This window comes from Trachypithecus francoisi, unplaced genomic scaffold (genome assembly GCF_009764315.1).
Source record: "Trachypithecus francoisi isolate TF-2019V2 unplaced genomic scaffold, Tfra_2.0 Lachesis_group9, whole genome shotgun sequence".
NCBI lineage: Eukaryota > Metazoa > Chordata > Mammalia > Primates > Cercopithecidae > Trachypithecus > Trachypithecus francoisi.
This window is the reverse complement of record NW_022681474.1, coordinates 67,456,775-67,475,996: the sequence shown is the minus strand read 5'-3', so window position 1 is coordinate 67,475,996 and position 19,222 is coordinate 67,456,775. Positions and strand designations below refer to the sequence as shown.

The window sequence follows — 19,222 nt, the reverse complement described above, 5'->3', positions numbered from 1 at the left end:
TACTATTTTCTCTCTAGATGCATTAACAGTGCCCACCACATAGTAAATGTTCAATAAATAATGAATGAATGAGTAAAGAAAACCTCCCAGGTTTTTAACCAGAGCTATGAGGTGAATGGCTGTGTCATTAACTAAAACTAGGAACTGAAAGAGAAGTGGAATAAGATGAAGACGGAGAAATTAGAAGTTTCATTTAGGCTATTTTAAGTTTTAGATGTTTTCTAGATATCAAAGTAAAGATGCCAAAGGAAAAATTAGGCATATGTGAGTCTGGTTTTTCAGGGGAGATATTTGGTCTGGAGAGAAAAAATTGGAAATCAACAGCAGTAGAAGATATTCAGAACCACGATGTTTACTAAAATAAATAATTAAGAAAACAGTATCTCTGAAGGATAACTTTTAAAAAAGATCTGATTATGGAGATACAGTAATCCTCCATTCTCTGCAGAGCATATGTTCCAAGATCATTCAACAGATGATTAAAACCTCAGATGGTACCAAACCCAGTTATCATCAATGAGAACACATTTTCCGTTCATGTCTTCTGCCCAAAAACTTAATGCCTTTTCCATCTTATCATTCACTGTGGCCATAACTTTTGCAATTTGAGGTGCGACAGCAAAATGAGCATTAATTTCTTTTTCCTTCTTCACAATTTCACAGAGGATCCGTTCTTACCATGGGTTTTAGCAACCACAGCATATGATTTTTTTTTTTTTTTCATATCTTAATCGCCAGAGTCACTACTCTTGTATTTTGGCACCATTATTAAGTAAAATACAGGTTACTTGAACATGAGTACTGCGACAGTTGATTGGATAACCACGACGGCTGGTAAATGAGTAACAGGAGGGTGGTATTTACAGCATGAATATGCTAGACAAAGGGATGATTCATGTCCTGGGTGGGACAGAGAGAGATGAAGAAAGGTTTGATCTCAATATGGGGAATTACATGCAATTTAAAACTTATTATTTCTGGAATTTTTCATTTAATAGTTTTGGTCTACAGTTGACTGAGGGTAACAGAAACCATCAAAAGCGAAACAGCAGACAAAGAGGATTACTGTAGATGTAAGATGTTTATTAATGGAAAGATTCAATATCTTAAAGGGGTCGTTCCCTAAAATAATCTATAATTCAAAACATTTTAACGTTTTAAATCTAACTTCTAATGTTTTTTCATGATACTTGATAAGTTAATCCCAAAAGTTATATAAAAATTAAGAATGACAGCTATAATTTAAAGAAAAAAAAATAAGATGAGCCAGCTTGCCTAGAAGATATTAGGATTTAATGTAAAACCATGCTTAAAACATTATGATACTGTTACAGGGATAGAGAAATAGACCAATGGAACAGAATAGAAAGTCCAGAAACTTGTGTACCTTGAAATGTTTCACTTTGTCTATCAACCTATCTTTGCATGTGGAACAAACTAAAAATAATTATACATTGTTATATATGTATTATATATTTAATGCATTATATAAATTTGTATATGTGTATGTGTATTTATGTTTATAAGTATATATGAACATGTATACAAATATATATTAGACAATGGAAATATCTGTAAGTCTTCATGGGATATGTGTGAAACAATGGTAGAATTTCAGAGTAATTGAGAAAAGATCAACTATTTAATATATGATGGTGGCCCAAATGTCCACACTACAAAATGAAACGATCTCTACCTCATGTTAGACATAAAAATATATTTCAGAAGGAATAAATACTTGTATGTTGAATAATAATACTTTACTCTTTTAACAACATAATGTGGGAAATACGTGACATATTTGTTGGTAGAATGTCTTAACAAGGCACAAAACCACAAACCAGGGCACACAGTAGGTGCTCCATAACTACATATTAAAATAACTAAAAGATAAATCATACGTTTACGTTAAAGTTCTTAAAGTCTGCGACTGAAAAATTATTTTAAAAATATTTCAAAAGACATGAGCAACAGAGATATTTTTAACAAACCTAAGCAAATTAATTACAAAAAAGACAACCTAACTAAAATTGGAAACTTCGTAAAGGATATAAGCAAGTCACCGAATTAGAAAGTCAAATAGTCAATAAATATTTGCGAAAAGAATGTTCTCACTAGCAATCAGAAAATTACACATTAAAACCAATGAGAAATGCTTAATACTTTCAGATTGAAAAGGCATTTTAAAAAGTGATAACCTTGAGCGTTATTCACAATGTGCAGAGATGAGAACACTTACAGAATGTTGATGGGAGTGTATTTCATTCAACTACTTTAGAGACCTTGTTGGAGTATTCTGTTCCCTCTGGAGTTTCATAGAAAATTGACATCAGTTGGGAGATCTCAGCTGCAGGTCCTCTAGACTCCACTTTTCCAGCTTGTTCTTACTTGTTAATCACCATTAAGTCCAAAGATGCAGTTTCCTTCACAGTTTCCTCAATATTCTTAGAGATGAAATTGTCAGCAAGGCAAATCAAGAATTTAACACATGCCCTACTTTTCGTAGAATGAGAATCTCAGGAGACATCCAGAGAATTAAAGTCCCTAATCTTTGTTATATTTATCATCCTTATAACATTTGTGGTCTTCATTAGGAAGTATCCATATTATTTCCTGCTTCTTCTCAGACAAGAGTGTTTACATTGCCCTACGTGTATGTTGATTCATGGCTTCAAAACTATTTGTTATGTAGTTTTAAGATTTTACTTAAAATCTTCACTCTTTCAGTGAAGACTCTTCAGATTTTAAGAAACATCTGAATTACTGACAAGAAAATATTTAACTTTTTTCAAACACATATCTTCTTTGATAAAAGAAAAAAAGAGTCAATCCTTTCAACCCATTTGAAATTTCAAAATAAATAATCACTAAAAACAAATCAAATCATTTGGACCAAGTATCATTGCCTCAGGAGATTCCAATATGGCCACTTAAGGAATGTTAGTCATTTTCTCTATTCTCTTTTTAAGAATCACCTTAGGACAATTCAGTCCTCTATGCTTCAAATAAACATTTTGGCCGAGCACGGTGGCTCATGCCTGTAATCCCAGCACTCTGGGAGGTCAAAGTGGGCAGATCACTTGAGGTCAGGAGTTTGAGACCAGCCTGGCCAACTTGATGAAACCTTATCTCTACTAAAAATACAGAAACTAGTCAGGCATGGTGGTGCATGCCTGTAATCCCAGCTACTCAGGAAGAAGAGGTTGCAGTGAGCCGACATCACGCCACTGCATTCCAGCCTGGGCTACAGAGTGAGACTTGGTCTCAGAAAAAAAGAAAAAAAAAAATAATAGTGTATTTTCATATGCATAAAAGCATTAGGAATTAATTATATATAATTTACAGACAAAAAGACAGTAACTTAGTTATCATACCTGTGGACACAAGGTTTCCAAATGATTGGCTGCAATTTTGACAATTTTAATTCCATCTTCATTTGTTGACATGGAACAAGCAAGATTTGCCACCTTAAATACAATCCAAAACAATGGAAATTATTTTAGATTATCAAGGAAATGTAGCAACACATACTGAACAAGAACATGTACACATTCATTGAGAATCTCAATGACAAAGAACATTCTCAAAAACATCACTGGTATCCATTTTATGAAAGAATTCAGATAATCTATTAAAGCAAATAGCAATAGAAGGACCTAGAGAATTGTTTAAAATGAGGAGAGACTAGTGAGTGAATCTGTAAACCCTGTATAGTCTCTTGGTATCAACACCTAACCCATAATAAGAAGCTATTATGAGACTGGAAAAAAAATGTTTATGGATTGAATGCTAATAGGTTTTTGGAATCTCATATGATTGTGATTTATTTTAAATTAGTAATTGGTTTATTATTTCCCAGAGGTCTATTACTCATATTTAAGTTGCATTAAGTATGACTGTATCTGTATATATGTTTTGTTTATATCAAATACACTACAAAGCTGAACAAATACAAGATAATTCACTTCTTCCTGCTCTTGATTTTCCACTACAACTTCATGGGTACTGTTTGACATTCCAGCAGTGCATTTGATTCAAGCATTAGTGACACCCAAATTTCTCTTATATTATTGCTTTTGAAATTTACATTTTCTTCCAACAAAATGGGTGCTCTTTTTTTACCATTATGTCCATGACCTAAATCCAAGGTTTATAAATACTTTCTCCCAACCACGAAAGAGCCACGATAAAGAGTGGGAGATTATTTTCCCTTCCTCTGAACCCCGCTCTTGTTCAACATTCTTCTTACTAACAGAGTAAGGCTTATGGAGAGAGGCAATGTTCTCTCTGATCTACAAAATATATCATTATCTTTATCATTGCAAGGAGATACTTGATCTAACAATAATTTTTCTATCTTTTAAAATATCTCTGTCAATTGTTTTATACTTTAACACATTGCAATTTTTCCTGCTAAGATCTAAAATACATCCAGTTGTGGAGAAACCATGCATTAGCCACATGAGTAGAAATAAACAACATATGACTTTGGATCACTATTTTAAGAGTACCACAAAATGTTATTGAAATGGATTTACAGTCTTTGCTTTTTTATAACATTTATTTCAATATGCCACTAGTGAAATAACTCCTTGGTTTTCATTCACATATAATGAAATAACAGCCATACATTATTTAACTGTGGAAGGGCATTGTTCACTTCATTAATGTACATGGGGATGGCTTACTTGAAAAGGTCTTTTGTTGGCTTGAAGGTCACCATGCCTCAACTTTCATATCTGACACATAATTAGCACATTTGTGAGTTATTTGAAAAGGGCAACAGTTTTTGTGCCCCTTTCTACTCCCCAAACCCCAATCACTAAAAGTGAAACTTGACAGTTTAATTGCTTTAAATATGTATTATATTAATTCACACTGCATTTGCAAAAAATACTGACCTGTAAATTTGAGCACTGTTTGTTTAAAGTAAAAAAAATAAAAATAAAAATCATTGACTCAATGTGGTCAAATTACAAGAATGATGGTTAACCCAAAGCTTAGAAATTACAGAAAACTGTCCCTTTGTAGATGCTCTTTTACTTTACTTACTCATATTTAATGTATCCTCATTTTCTTCTTTTTCCTTTTGAAAATATGCATTCTTCTTCCGGACATTGGCTGGCCACTAGGCTTATTAAAAGCCAATTAAGTGACTGACATAGTATGGAAATTATGTTAAACACAGTTTGTGTCTATATTAAGAGAATTAATTTTATACAACTCTCTAATGAAAATACAACACAACTGAAAGTTGTGTTTTCTACTTGAAGTTTTCTTCTCAGTCATTATACTAACACTCTTTTTGTCTTCATTTATTCTATGCCTGCACATACCTGAACTTCTCCTTACCAGAATTGTTTTGTCAAATAAAGTTTCTACGTAATAGAGTATATTTCAAGGTATGTGCAGTTTTAGTGCTATTTTGTACAAACAAGGTCGAATTTTAAGATACTTAGTATCTGTGACAAGTGTTAGAAATAAAATATCTTTACATTTCAAATGTGAATGATTTTGTGATGTATTTTCTAATGTGACATCCATGTGTGAATGAAAGCCAAATTTCTTCTAATGATGATTCTTCCTAAATTCTGCATGGCTCTTTAGTCAAGTATGTTCCCAAGAACAGTAGAAATGTAATTCCCTCTGGTCAAAGAATACAGCCTACAAATAAGATGTTTTGTAAAAATAGTTTTAGATATTTGGACATTTGATGTCCTTTGTGTATCTGGGAAAAATTTGGGCAAAGCTTTGTTGGTATTCATAAGATCTCTGTAGCATGTTTCAGCTCACTAAGGGAAACAAGGATATCGGGAGTTTCTGGAGACAAACAGATCTGGGTTTGAACCCAATCCCACAGTTAATAAGCTTCTGATCATGAGCAAGATATTAAATTATTTGACCTTGTTTTGTCACCTATAAAATGGGTATGATAATGACTACCTCACTGGGATGCTTTGAGAATTCAACGAGATAATGTATGGGGAGAGTCTGATACCTGATGGCCTTCACCATGTATGAATTGCCTTCCATTTAATCTATCTCTCAACCAATGGAAAAAGAAAAAGAGAAAAAGAAAAAAAAGAAATTTCATTCTCTCAGAGGTTTTGTAGAATGAAAGCCTTAGGAGCCTAAAGAAATTTAACAGTATACTGACCCAAGAGCTACAAACTCAAATGCTTTCAAAAGCCTTGCAGGGGATACAAACGTTGAGTCTAGATTGACTCAGCGGTAGGGTAGGGTGGTGGGTCCCCAAACAAAATGATTGTGTATGCCCCACTGAAAGGCATTCGTTAAAACAAGACAAATGAAAGGAAAAACTCAATGTCTTAGCCAAACTAACGTCTGTTGGCTTACTTTAGTTCATAAGTCACTGTTTTGTGACCTCTAACCCCACTCTCTAATCCTATATTGTATAAATAAGAAAACAAAATTAAGCAGGGGGATAAAACATACTCAAATCAACCAATGGCAGGGCGACTATTAACTAGCGATATGTGTGTGTCTTTTTTGCTACCCTGAAGAAAGTGTTGAAAAGCATTCTTGCAGTGAAATGATTGACCAGACTTTTTATTGATATTGTGCTACGGCCTTCACCAAGTCTACAAAAAGCAGAGGCTAAATTATCCTAAATAAACGGGACGAAAGGTAGTTAGTTAAATTTACACATTTATTGAAAAGAAAAACCTGGGACAAAATGTTCTTTCATTTTTTACAAAAGATTAAATTACATCCTTAAAATAATTACCAATATTGTAGTAATTTAAAACCAAACAAGAAGTCTTCAAACAGGGATATGCGTCTTGATATGACAGGAGAGTGAAATTTTGTATTAGGATCCCTCCCTTGCAGCTCTTTCCTTCCTACCATTTCTTCTGTCCTCTAAAACGTATGGTGTATTCTAGGCCCTTTAAACATAGCTGACCTTATTGCCCTATTTGGGCTCTAAAAAACATTGTAAATGAAAACGCCTGACCAGACAATTACTCACCTGAACAATCACGTTGATGTTTGTTCCCTTCTTTCTGGTTCCTAGTTCATTTTTAAATTAATTAACTTATTTAGAGATATAGTCTTGCTCCATCGCCCAGGCTGGAGTGTAGTGGCTCGATCTAGGCTCACTGCAACCTCTGCCTCCTGGGCTCAAACAATCCTCTCACCACAGCCCCTCAAGTAGCTGGGACTACAGGTGTGCGCCACCACACCTGGCTAATTTTTGTACTTTTTGTAGCGACGGGGTTCCGCCATGTTGGCTAGGCTGGTTTCCAACTCCTGGGCTCAAGGGATCCATCCGCCTCGATCTCACAAAGTCCTAGGATTACAGCCATGTGCCAAGGCACATGTTCCAGTTCTGTATACTAGTTAGTATGTTTCTGTCATGATTTCCATTTGCTGGACTTTGAGTCTTTCCTTTCACTCAGCAGAGAACATAGTATCCTTCACTCTCTAACCCAGGGTTTCCGGTGAGAAATTCCCTGTTGTGGAGCCTGGCGTTGTAGAATCCTGACACCCAGGCTAGTTCTGTCCCTCACTCTCTATCAAGGTCAGGAGAATGACCATGCTTGACATAAAAGAATGACTCACTAGTGGTAGAGCCAGGGACAGCAATGAAACAGATATTTTGAGATGGAGAATGTCCCCAATGACCCTTTACAAATATCTACTATACTATAGGTTAAGTCTGCTTTTTATCATTACTTTTTTCTAATCTGGTAAAGATATTCTATTTTAAATACATTGAATGTCCGCGCATGCTATGTTTTAACATTCTAGTATTAAGTTTTATCTGAAATCTCAGGAGCACTGGTAGTGTTCTCAGTCATCTTAGACAACTGAAATGGAATCATTGTTAGGAATGAGTACACTATTTGGACAGCTGCTTATCACACATCATTCAGTCTGTCACCAAGAAGTTCCCACATGGGTATTTACCTGTAATATGGTCTCTCCAGAACACGAAGCAAACCTTGATGTTTGCTGAGATTTTCATTGTCACACATTCATTGTATATATATTGTTCACATAGTTAATTGTTATATCATGTCACCACGTGTCCTAGCTCTCAATGGGGGAGAAAGGTCACCGTCTCATTTTCATGCATTTTCCCATCTGGCAGTTGGTCATGCAACCCTTGTGTAAACACTTGCAGAGTCAGAGAATTTACTGTCTTGCAGGGCAGTCTAGTCCCATTGCAGGACAGCCCAAAGTTACAAAGTTACACAAGTTATGAAGTTCTTCTTTATAAGGAGACGAAATATTTCTCTCAACTTTCTCCTAGTTGTTCTAGAATCCAGAACGGCAAATATCTTTGATAATGGAAATAAAATGGGGTCTACAGAAAATTCAAATCAATAGTCCTCAAATTGTGGGATAAGAGAGATGGTAAGAATAATAGAATCACCAGTAAATAACTATTAAAAATAAAAGTTCAATTCTCTTCTGTCAAGATATTCTGATTTATTAAGTGTGTATATGCATGGAAGTCAGAGGTGTAAGGGATGTATAATTAGATTTTTTAAAAGTTCTCCCAGGTGATTCTGATATACCACCTCCCCCATTCCCAATACACACACACACACAACAACAACAACAACAATACACACATGACAACACACAGATACATACTAGGATTTTGGTTAATGTTTATTTGTTTGAATAGACACTCTTTCCTGAAGATAAATGTGCTGAGGTGAAAGTCTAAAAAAGAATGACCTGAATATTTACGGGATAGCATAGGAAGTTAAATAGAAAGCTTCACAAATTAGAGGCAAGAAATAATGACTTAAACTTCTACTTGAGAAATAGAGAAAAAGTTAACAACTGAAAGAAGAAATTCAAGTATAGGATATTTCTGGCCTTCCATCCCAAATCCATTCCTCCTTTTGGTAATAACACTGATTTCCCTTGGAGAACAGCTCTTTCTCTAACCTGGTGGTGTAAAGTCTTGGTACGACTGTCAATCAAGGATCCTGGTCCTCCCCTAGATTTAGCCTGGGCATATCCATCACTTACTACTGCCACCTACAGCCCTGAATCACTCTTTGTTCTGTGGAATCTTAGCCTGCTTTCATTTTTATTTATGTGCATTATCTTATGTCTTCCAATAAAGTCTTTATTTTCTTTTTTAGTAAGCCAAATGTATTTTATTTTACATACAACCAGAGAACCATGATTCTTAGTAAGTACTGAGCCAGAAACTTATACTCCTAGAATGTACTAATCTCAGATGGATACTTTCAGCAAAGTTGAAAGCTGGTAATGTATAACCATAATTATTTCTGTGAAAGGCACCTTCTCATTAAATGCCTGCCTCTGGGTTTAGTCAGCCTGGATGTCCTAGTGTCAGGGAAAAATGCAAGGAAGGAGACAGTCATTTCACTTCCTGCAAATATAGATAAGTGTCTTCCTTTGACGATCTAATTCTTCAGTGTCTATTAGAACATGTGACATATCAGGTACAAGAGAACATCTAATTCTTGAAGAAAATAATTTATCATTTTTGAGTTTATCTTTCAGAAAGCTGTTCATTCTGTTTGAAAACCACCCCTCACATACTCTTTGAAAATCATACCTATACTTCAAGGTCTGGATCAAATATTGTCCCTTCCACAAACTATTTTCAGATGCCCAGGATCCATATCTTCATCTTCCCGCACTCTCGTGTTATAGCAAATTCTCATTCTCCCTAAGCTCACTTATGTATCCACCAGAAGGTGAGCTGCTTGAGGGTAAAGACGATGATATATTTTTTAAAAAATATTTTTCCCATCAAGTTAAATATCCTGAAAATAGTATTTCATCTATGTAAATAAATAAAAATAATAATTTATCTCTATCTGGAACTAAATCATCAATATAAATTGCTGTCAATTGTGTCTGAAATTAACACATTTGATGAATTCTATTTTTTAAAGTCCTGTGTACAACTTAATTTGTTCATTGGAAGCTATGTCCTTTCTTCCACTCCTTCCTAATAAAAATAATCCTAGTTCTGTACCATATTAATATAAAGGTAAGTATTATTGCTTTAGGTTATGGGGAGAAATATCTGAGAAAAGGAAGTCCTTAGGTTATTAAACTTAACTGCCCTGAGTGGATTTCAGTCTGGCTGTGTATATTCATTGGAAACATCAAGGTTTGACAAATCTGTAGCAAAGATACAAATAAACAGAGAAAAACTTTGAATAGAAGTGTGGAAATAATCTAGCTGAAACAGGTTATTTTTAACTTGTATTGGCAAAGGAGACTTGGGCTTCTTTCTGAATTTAGAAATGAATGGCAGTTCATAAAAGCTTATGAAGACGCATGAAAAAGGAAAAATGATGTCTATGCTCCTTGGACATGGTAGCAAGTAGCAAAATTACAGTCACTAGCCAAATCACTGATAGATGGAATACTAGAAGTTCTTCAGGTTGGTGGGAGACAGCAAGAGTTGAACTAGATACTTTGAGTTTGAGTTGCCACTGAGATACATAAGAAGACATAAACTATATATAGTTAGATGTGTAGTTAAAAGGGGGTCTTCAGTAGATATATTAATTAAGAAGTTACTATTTTATTCATGGTAATTAGATATTATGTGAGGAGAAAAAGTTCTTGGAGTATATAAGATATTAATATTTGTTAGGCAGAAACATGAGGTTACTCCTTCAATGAGTCTTAGAAAAAGTGACCAGAGATAAGAAAGGTGACCCACTATACTGTGATGTCATGGAGACCAGGAGAAGAAAAGGTTTCAAGAAGATGATAACATATATCAAATGCTGAGAGAACAAGTAAGATATCCCTGAAAATATCCAATTCGGCCACAGAGACAACCATGCTAATCGTTCCTAGAGTGTTTGAGTGAAATGACGATGGTTAAACTAGCCGGGCAGGGACAGAGGACTGTGTATGGGGTAAAGTAATCCCATGAGTCTTATGACTCAAGGCAGAGAGCTACGGGTCGCCTGTATAATACTCACTCTCTCATTCTCACATATATACATTTTAAAACATTTTACCTCTCAGTAATATCCCAAATCATGTATTAGGTTGGTGCAAAAGTGATTGCGGTTTTTGCGATTACTTTTAATGGCAGAAACCGCAATTACTTTTGCACCAACTTATACTTTTGCTGTCCTCTACCCTAGGTAAGATTTTGATCAGTTTTCTTTATTTTATTCTTGTTCCAATTTTAGCTTTTGTTGTCAACAAATGTTATTTCTCTATGATACGTTCACATTGCAGCCCACAATTTTTTTCAGATGCAAATTTGGTTTCCCCATCATCACCTTCCCATACCCACATCATACTCCCATCCCTGCTAGATCTTGCAGTGCGGCCCAGAGTCATCATATGTAGTTCTTGTTCTCTCTGTGCTTCAGCTATATCAATGTACTTTCGTGTATCAATGTTTGCTTCTGCCAGAAAACATCTGTACATACTGTTCTCTGTTGACTGGAATGCTCTCTTCCTCCCTTTTCACAGCTACCTTCAAACCACTTATACTTGCCTAACTGCTATCCATCAGATCTCTGCTCAAACGTAATTCCTCAGAAAGTTTTTCACCAACACTGTCCTCCACCTCCACACAGAATACCTGAAACCTCTGCCCACCTAAGTCAGATTTTTCCTTCAGAGCATGACTCTCAATTTGTAATTATATATTCACTTGGGGAGATTATTTGATTAGCATACATTTCCCCAGATTTATAAAAGCAGGGGCCACACCTCTATTTGCTCATCATTCAGCCCACAGTGCCTAGTACCCGACACACAGTAGATAATCAATAAATAGTTCTTCGGGGAGTGAATGAATGCATGAATGTCTGAATCAGTATGCTTGAGAATGTATCATCTTCTTGATGAACATGAGATGAAAAAAGGAAGAAAAATGGGTTTGAAGGGAGGAGACAGCAGCAGAAATTCAGGACAAGAAATAAAGGAGAATGAAATTTTTCCTTTGAAATTTATTTGCAATATTCTACAAAGGCTTAGACAACTGGACTTCAAAGAAAAGTAACATGTTTCTCTTCTAGTCTGGACATCATACTTAACAAGACTTCAGGGGCAGCTTCTTTCCAGTTTTACCTTCACTTAAGATACCAAATTTGGAAGTACTGAATAGGTCCCAATTTAGCTTTTAATTTATTTATTTTTAATCAAGTAAAGTAACTCTTCAAAGGGCCCGAGCTGGATGCCAAATGCCAGCAAATGTGGCAGATGGAAAGAGACACAGTAACTTCCGTCAACAAATCCAGGAGCTTCATTGTCTATTTCAGAATGTAATATATGCTCTGCTTCTGGTAACTGCAGAAAGAGCTGTGATCTCCCCATGTTGGCACCTGAGTGACCTCTGGCTAACAAGTCAGCCCTTCTCTTTCTCCTAGTGAAGCAGTGCTGCTTTGCTTCCCTTAGTAGTAATAAGAAACGACTATGAATTATGGGTTTTGTAGAATATTAAACTAGTATAACTGTGCTGTAAAAGCACATAGCAAAGTGCAGGGAAACAATTTCATCAACTAACAAATATTGATTATGCACCTATTATGTGGGCTGGGAACTGTCAGGGAAATCATAGAAGTCAAAATCAATGAAAGTGAATCTCAACAAGCACAATCTATTTAAGGGGACACGTGAAAGGATCTAAGACTAAAACTCTAAGTCTTCAAATACTATAACAAGATAGAGGTAGGTGAACTTCATAGAGATGACTGTAGTAAGAGTGTTACATGGAGATAAATTATTACTTAGGAAATTCATATTCTCTTGAACTTTGCAACTCAAGCTGCTTCCCAAATTTTATGAATCCTCAATCACACAATCCGTTCTCTGATATTAGTTTTGCTTTACCTCTCTGTCTTTGGTCATCCATCTATAAGATGAGGAACAGATTGACTTCATTTCTAGACCTCTTTTCATTTCAATAATTTTATTTTACTGCTTATATAACTGATAACAAAATTAGACAGAAATTAGACAAAGGAGCAGAGCTATCAGGCAACTTTTCTATTAATTTAAACATGAATTTATAGATGAAATATTAGCCAATTTAATTCAACTGTGTAATAAAAACTAGTAATAAAGCAAGACAATGTCATTTATTCCCAGAATGAATAAATGACTCATGACTGAGAGATCTAACAATGAAATTCCTTTTTTAACCAGATATCAATAGATTTTTTAAAAGCATTGATGACAGGTTTATGCCTATTCTGATTAAAGTGAAGCAAAACTACACTAAAAAACAAACTCAAAACCTTAGCAATCAATGAATAGGAAGAATAATTCTTAATCTAAAACAAAATCCAGAAATTTCCAGCAAGTGTCATGCTCAAAAGTCAAGATTAAGATAAGCATTCCCTCTACTATGGAGGTTAATCAATATTTTACTCAAGGTTCTAGTAAATCTAAATGAATTTAAAAAAGCAATAGCTGCAAATATTAACAAATAATTATATTTATTCCCAGGTCTCAAAATTGTCTACCTAGGGAATGCAAGATTATCTGAAAACTGTTATTACTATTGAGTATTCAGTAACGCTTCTTCAAGCAGAATGAATGAGAGATGAACAACATATTTTTCTACATATTATAAAAGTTTTCATGACAAAATTTGTTATAGTAACTAAATATCATAAATTTCATAGCAGTATATATCTATTGAAATAAACACTATTATAGATATGTGTGCATATGTATATATGTATTAAATTTTACTTAATGATGTAAAAAAAGAATGGAATGACTAGTGAGAAATATCAGATTCTTGGATGGAAAAACTCAGTATTGTAAAATATAATGTTATCTCTCAAGAAATTTGTCTATTAAATTTATAGAGCTACATTGAAGTTAGGTAAACTTTAATGTGCATCTGGAAGAATATATGAAAGGCTGTCAAATAAGTTTTATAAAAAAGGGGAATGGGCCGGGTGTGGTGGCTCACGTCTGTAATCCCCTCACTTTGAGAGGCTGAGGCGGGCGAATCACCTGAGGTCAGGAGTTTGAGACCAGCCTGACCAACATGATGCATCCCCATCTCTACTAAAAAATACAAAAATTAGCCAGGCTTGGTGGCGCATGCCTGTAATCCCAGCTACTTGGGAGACTAGGGCAGGAGAATCACTTGAACCCAGGAGGCAGAGGTTTCACTGAGCCGAGATCGCGTCATTGCACTCCAGCCTGGGTGACAAGAATGAAACTCCATCTGAAAAAAAAAAAAAAAAAAAAAAAAAAAAAAAAAAAAAAAACGAAGGGAAGTATTATGTGCCAGTAATTAACAGTACAAAAATTAGTGTTTTTCAGGGTAATGGAAAAAACATATTGGTGATGGCCCAATTTCCTGCTATCTACTTTCAGGAAAAAAGTACAATGTATGTAAAAAGACTAGAATATATTACTACATAAAAATTTTTTAATGTCAAAATATTGAAAATAAAGATAAAATACAAAAGATAGGCAAAAATGTGTTTTTATATTTGATAATAAAAAATATTATACATAGGTATAAATAGCTCCTAAGTATCAACAGACTTTACATATGAAATATGACTAATAAATAAATGAAAAGATTCTCAGTCTACCTCTTGATTTATTAAGCAGGATATGCAACTAACGCAAGAAAATTACGTTTTTTTGCTTGTCAGATCAGAAATATGTAAAACGTTTGATAGTATCCAATACTGCTGAGAATATGGGGACACAACTGGGAGGTAAATGGCCAACTTTTCAGAGAGCAACTTAGCTTCATCTATGAAAATTTAAAACGTTCAGAACTGTAGCAATTCTACTTAATGTAATCTGTCATTCAGAAATACTTGCATATGTGAACAGAGTCACAGCCAAGTGAAAACTTTATTTGTAAAAGCAAAAATGAATGTAAATATTTAACAGTGGAGAATAAATTACATAACAATGCTGTAAAAAGGAAATAAATGTTCTGCTGCTATAAAATTTCTCAAGTATATAATTTTAAGTGAGATACTGCAGAATGGAAGATATGATTCTATTTAAAATTATTTACTTATTATAGGGCTGGGTGTGGCGGCTCACACCTATCTGTAATCCCAGCACTTTGGGAGGCAGAGGCGGGTGGATCATGAGGTCAGGAGATCAAGACCATCCTGGCTAACATGGTGAAACCCCATCTCTACTAAAAATACAAAAAATTAGCCGGGCGTGGTGGCAGGCGCCTGTAGTCCCAGCTACTCGGGAGGCTGAGGCAGGAGAATGGCCTGAACCTAGAAAGCGGAGCTTGCAGTGAGCTGAGATCATGCCACTGCACTCCAGCCTGGGTGACAGAGCGAGACTCTGTCTTAAAAAAAAAAAAAAATTATTTAAAATTATGTATAAATGCAAAGTATAATGTCTACAGTGATAAATTTCCACTGTTAATTTGAGTTATATATGGGAGAGAAGGTAGGATTACTATTGCTATGAAGAGAAGTATCCCCTTTTAACTATGTTTCTATATTGACTGAAGTTCTTCCAAGTATATTTTTCACTATATTAATAATGAAATTAGTTTTTAATTTACAAAAATAAAGTGACTGATGAAATAGTTCTATATGTATTGACATGGGAACACACCAATGACAAATAAAACAGAACATGTAACAATCTCATTTATGAAAGATGGGAAGCTTTTGTGTATGCATATGGAAATGTGATATCCAAAATGATCCTCCCTAAAACGGCAATTGTGATGATTACTGATGAGTGAAAATCAAGGTAAGTTCAACTTTCCTTTTCTATATTCTTAATAATTTATAATTTGGCTTATTATAATAAAAATGAATCATTGAAGAGAATGAAACCTGTCTATACCTGTATGTGAATTTTTAAGACCAATCAAGATAATTGTATTAATCATGACACTTATTGCAAAGGTAAAGATATCGAACCATTTATAAATAAGGTTTTCAGAAAATACACATATATAATGATTACACAGAAGAAAATGCTGCTAAGCAGAAAATAGTTTTCATGGTCTCATATGCTGTTATGTTTAAAATGATGATTCAGAAAAATGATTGGGAATTCACAGTAGGGAAACCAGGCACTGGTTTTACCTTGTCTTAATGTCAAATAATGGCACAAAAACAAGTGAATTAAAGCTTATTATCAATGACAAAATCAGACCAGCCAATATTGATCTTAATAATGAATCTAAAATCAACATGTTTGAAAAGGTACTCTGTGCATGGTGTGTGTGTGTGTGTGTGTGTGTGTGTGTGTGTGTGTGTGTCTGCAGCAGACATAAGGTAATGACTCTTATGATTGAATAATTGTAATATGATCCTACTTTTTTTCTTTTTCCTATCTTACTCACACCTCCAATTCTATTCAAATTTGTGTCTGAACTTCTTGTTCCTCTCAAATAAGTCATTAAAGATGAAAATATTCATTGTCTAAGTGGATATATGTCAACATTGTTCTGCAAAAGAGGTATCAATATGCTGTGTCAGAATGTGCCATCGCAAAAGAAGCAAATAAGATGAAAACACACATACACACAAACTCAAACACATTTGGCTGTTACAGTATTATTGCTTCCAATAAATTATGAGAAATATATGTTACATAGCTCAAATTGAAGTCTGCAATGTAGACTGCTCTAAGAGTCCCATTTTGCCAAATATATTTCCCTTTTAGTTTGGAACAATATATAACTGTAAATGGACACACACACCTCATATTGCTGTGTGATGTAAATTATAATGGTAAAACCAGCTAGATAGTTTATTCAAGGTCCCTCTCTAAATTAAGCTATTATTCACCTCAGAACCACCACTCAAAGGATAAAAGTATGTGTCACTTGCCTAGTAAATTTAATATAACAAACAGTACCAAATAAAATCTATTTAACTACCAAAGAATGGAACAAATCGAAACTATAAATTAAAGACAGGATTAAGTGTTGTTTCCTGAACTAGTGTTATACTTTGTTGTCAGCTGAGGTCAAGCATAAATATGAAGCATGCAGGTCTAATAAGTATTTATTAATAGGATCACTATGTAAAGGGTAGATGTCAAAACAATGCCATAATTAGCTTTCATTATCATTGAAATTGCCATCAAATTTCAAAGCAATTTTATGACCAGTGACCTGATTTCTCACATGGCAAAAAGAGAATGGATTTTCTTAAAGAGAGACACAATATATTAAAGCCAATATAAAGTTTTTAGTGAGTCTAATTCTGAATCAGCATGTTTTGTACATATTGCACTGTTCAAATGCTACCATGGGAACAGAAGGTGTTGTATAGGACAAAGTTAATTGAATTGCAATTTCGCAAACTTCCTAGATATGGATGAGACCATCATTATCACCTGATTCCCTAACTAATAATGAAATACACACCCAGATTCATTCCTTACTTTCACAAAAGAATGGGTCTCTTAGTAGAATGACAGTTGGCAATCAATCATCTGGCAACGTCTATCTTGGAAGATACCATAACAATAATCTGTGAAGCTATTTTTTTCCCGTAGGCATCTATTTATTATGACTTTGAAGGAAATAGGCAAAGAAGCTTTGAAATTTACCATAATTATAATCCCAGAGAGAACCCCTTGTCTTTGAGTATAAATGGCCAGTAATGAGTAAGACAAATTGAAAGAACACAGAGTATGTGTGTGTATGATAGAGACTCTGTGTGTGTGTGTGTGTGTGTGTGTGTGTGTGTGTGCGTGCAGTGGAAGTGGGGCAAGCACATTTGTGTATGTATATATGAAGTCCCAGCAAAATTTACGGATGTGTGTACGTGCCATTATTAAATACTATGATTTCATATTCCCTCATTATTGGGTCCCTGAATCTCATGAGGGTTCCTTGAGTGTGTTCTGCATTTAATTATATGATAAAAATGAAGTATAGCTAATTATGTAATATAGAATTAAAAGAAAATAAAAGATTTAGGTCCTTTAACATTAGCAGGGGCATAAGTTATTACAGGTTTAATCTTAACTATCCCTGTACCTCTACAGCACACTGAAATACTGGACATATACTGTGAGTAGTGGCCATTACTAGAGGATTGAATAAGACACTTGCAGTGTAATCTTAGTAGTTTTTTTAAAAATACATATTATTTATGGTTCCCAGTAGCTCTAGAAGGAAGGAGGGAGAAGTAAGGAGAGATCTTGAATACTAACCTCCCATAATTAGAGCAAACCAACATATTAATTCTATTTCCACAAGGTTAAACTGTGAAATCCTTGAAGATAGAAACCATCTTACTCCTCTTTTTGGTTCTAGATATTGCAAGCAATGGGTTCTTAAAGCTTGTGTTGAATACATTTAACCCAACATTGCAAATAAAATATTTTTCACATTGCCTTCTCTGTACATATTTATGATTGATCTCTTTACAGAGGCCTAAAGACAATAACAAAATCCACATATGTGTATGATCTATCAGGCACTGGAGGAAGAAGAGAAGATGGAGAAAAGGTAGTTGCCATGCTTCAAGAAACGAAAGATTTAGATATAAATACACAAAACATTTAGAGCTATGAATAATGAAAAAAATTTAAATGACAGTGTATACTATACTAAATGAGTAAAACACGAAATGCTGATGGGCTTCAGAATAAGGAGATAATGCAGTGAAGCTTTAAAATATGTTAGCTGGATAGTTTTAAAAAAAGTCTTGAAGACAGTTTCTATATATCAAATGAATTGTTTTAAAACTCTAAAAATAATATTGTCATATAAAAATGTGTTAGTAGAAAACATAGAAGTTTTAATATTAATAAATTCCAATATCAGAAGGTTTTTGGATAAATCAGAAATGTTTGGTTTAAATACAAATTCTCTTTAAGAAATAGTGAATGGTTTCATGAAAACTGTTATTGCAAATACTGAAAGTTACATTGTATGTCATTTTATTTCTATCCTTATTACAATACTTCCTATGTATTTAGTTGTTTTCAATTCTTATCCCAAGTAACATGAAACTTAAATCAAAATTCAAGAAAGCAATGCTGCATTCAAGGTAGTTCCATGTACATCAGCCACATGGCACTACATGGCTGCAACAGCCAGGCCTGGATTCTCACCAGCATTGCTCCAAGGCTCTGAGTCTGAGCAGACCACAGGAGTTGGAGGGCATTTGCCATCAACTAGTCCAGTTTTTGACTCTGTTTCAGGAAGCTGGCTTGCTTGCACTGCACCTGGAGCCTTTCAAACCGTTGTCAGGCTCAGTCTCTGAAGAAAGAAATCCCACAGCGTTCTGGC

The 19,222-nt window shown here is 34.5% G+C and overlaps 1 protein-coding gene across 2 annotated transcripts in view; it reads right to left on the bottom strand.

Annotated features, from left to right (window-relative positions):
* CTNNA3 (catenin alpha 3) overlaps window positions 1–19,222 on the bottom strand; it is a 1,797,749-nt gene that overhangs the window by 696,540 nt on the left and 1,081,987 nt on the right. For both annotated transcript variants that reach the window (XM_033209585.1, XM_033209586.1), the window contains exon 10: window positions 3,375–3,467. In XM_033209585.1, the coding sequence (XP_033065476.1) occupies window positions 3,375–3,467 (93 nt within the window). The remainder of the gene's footprint in view (window positions 1–3,374; window positions 3,468–19,222) is intronic.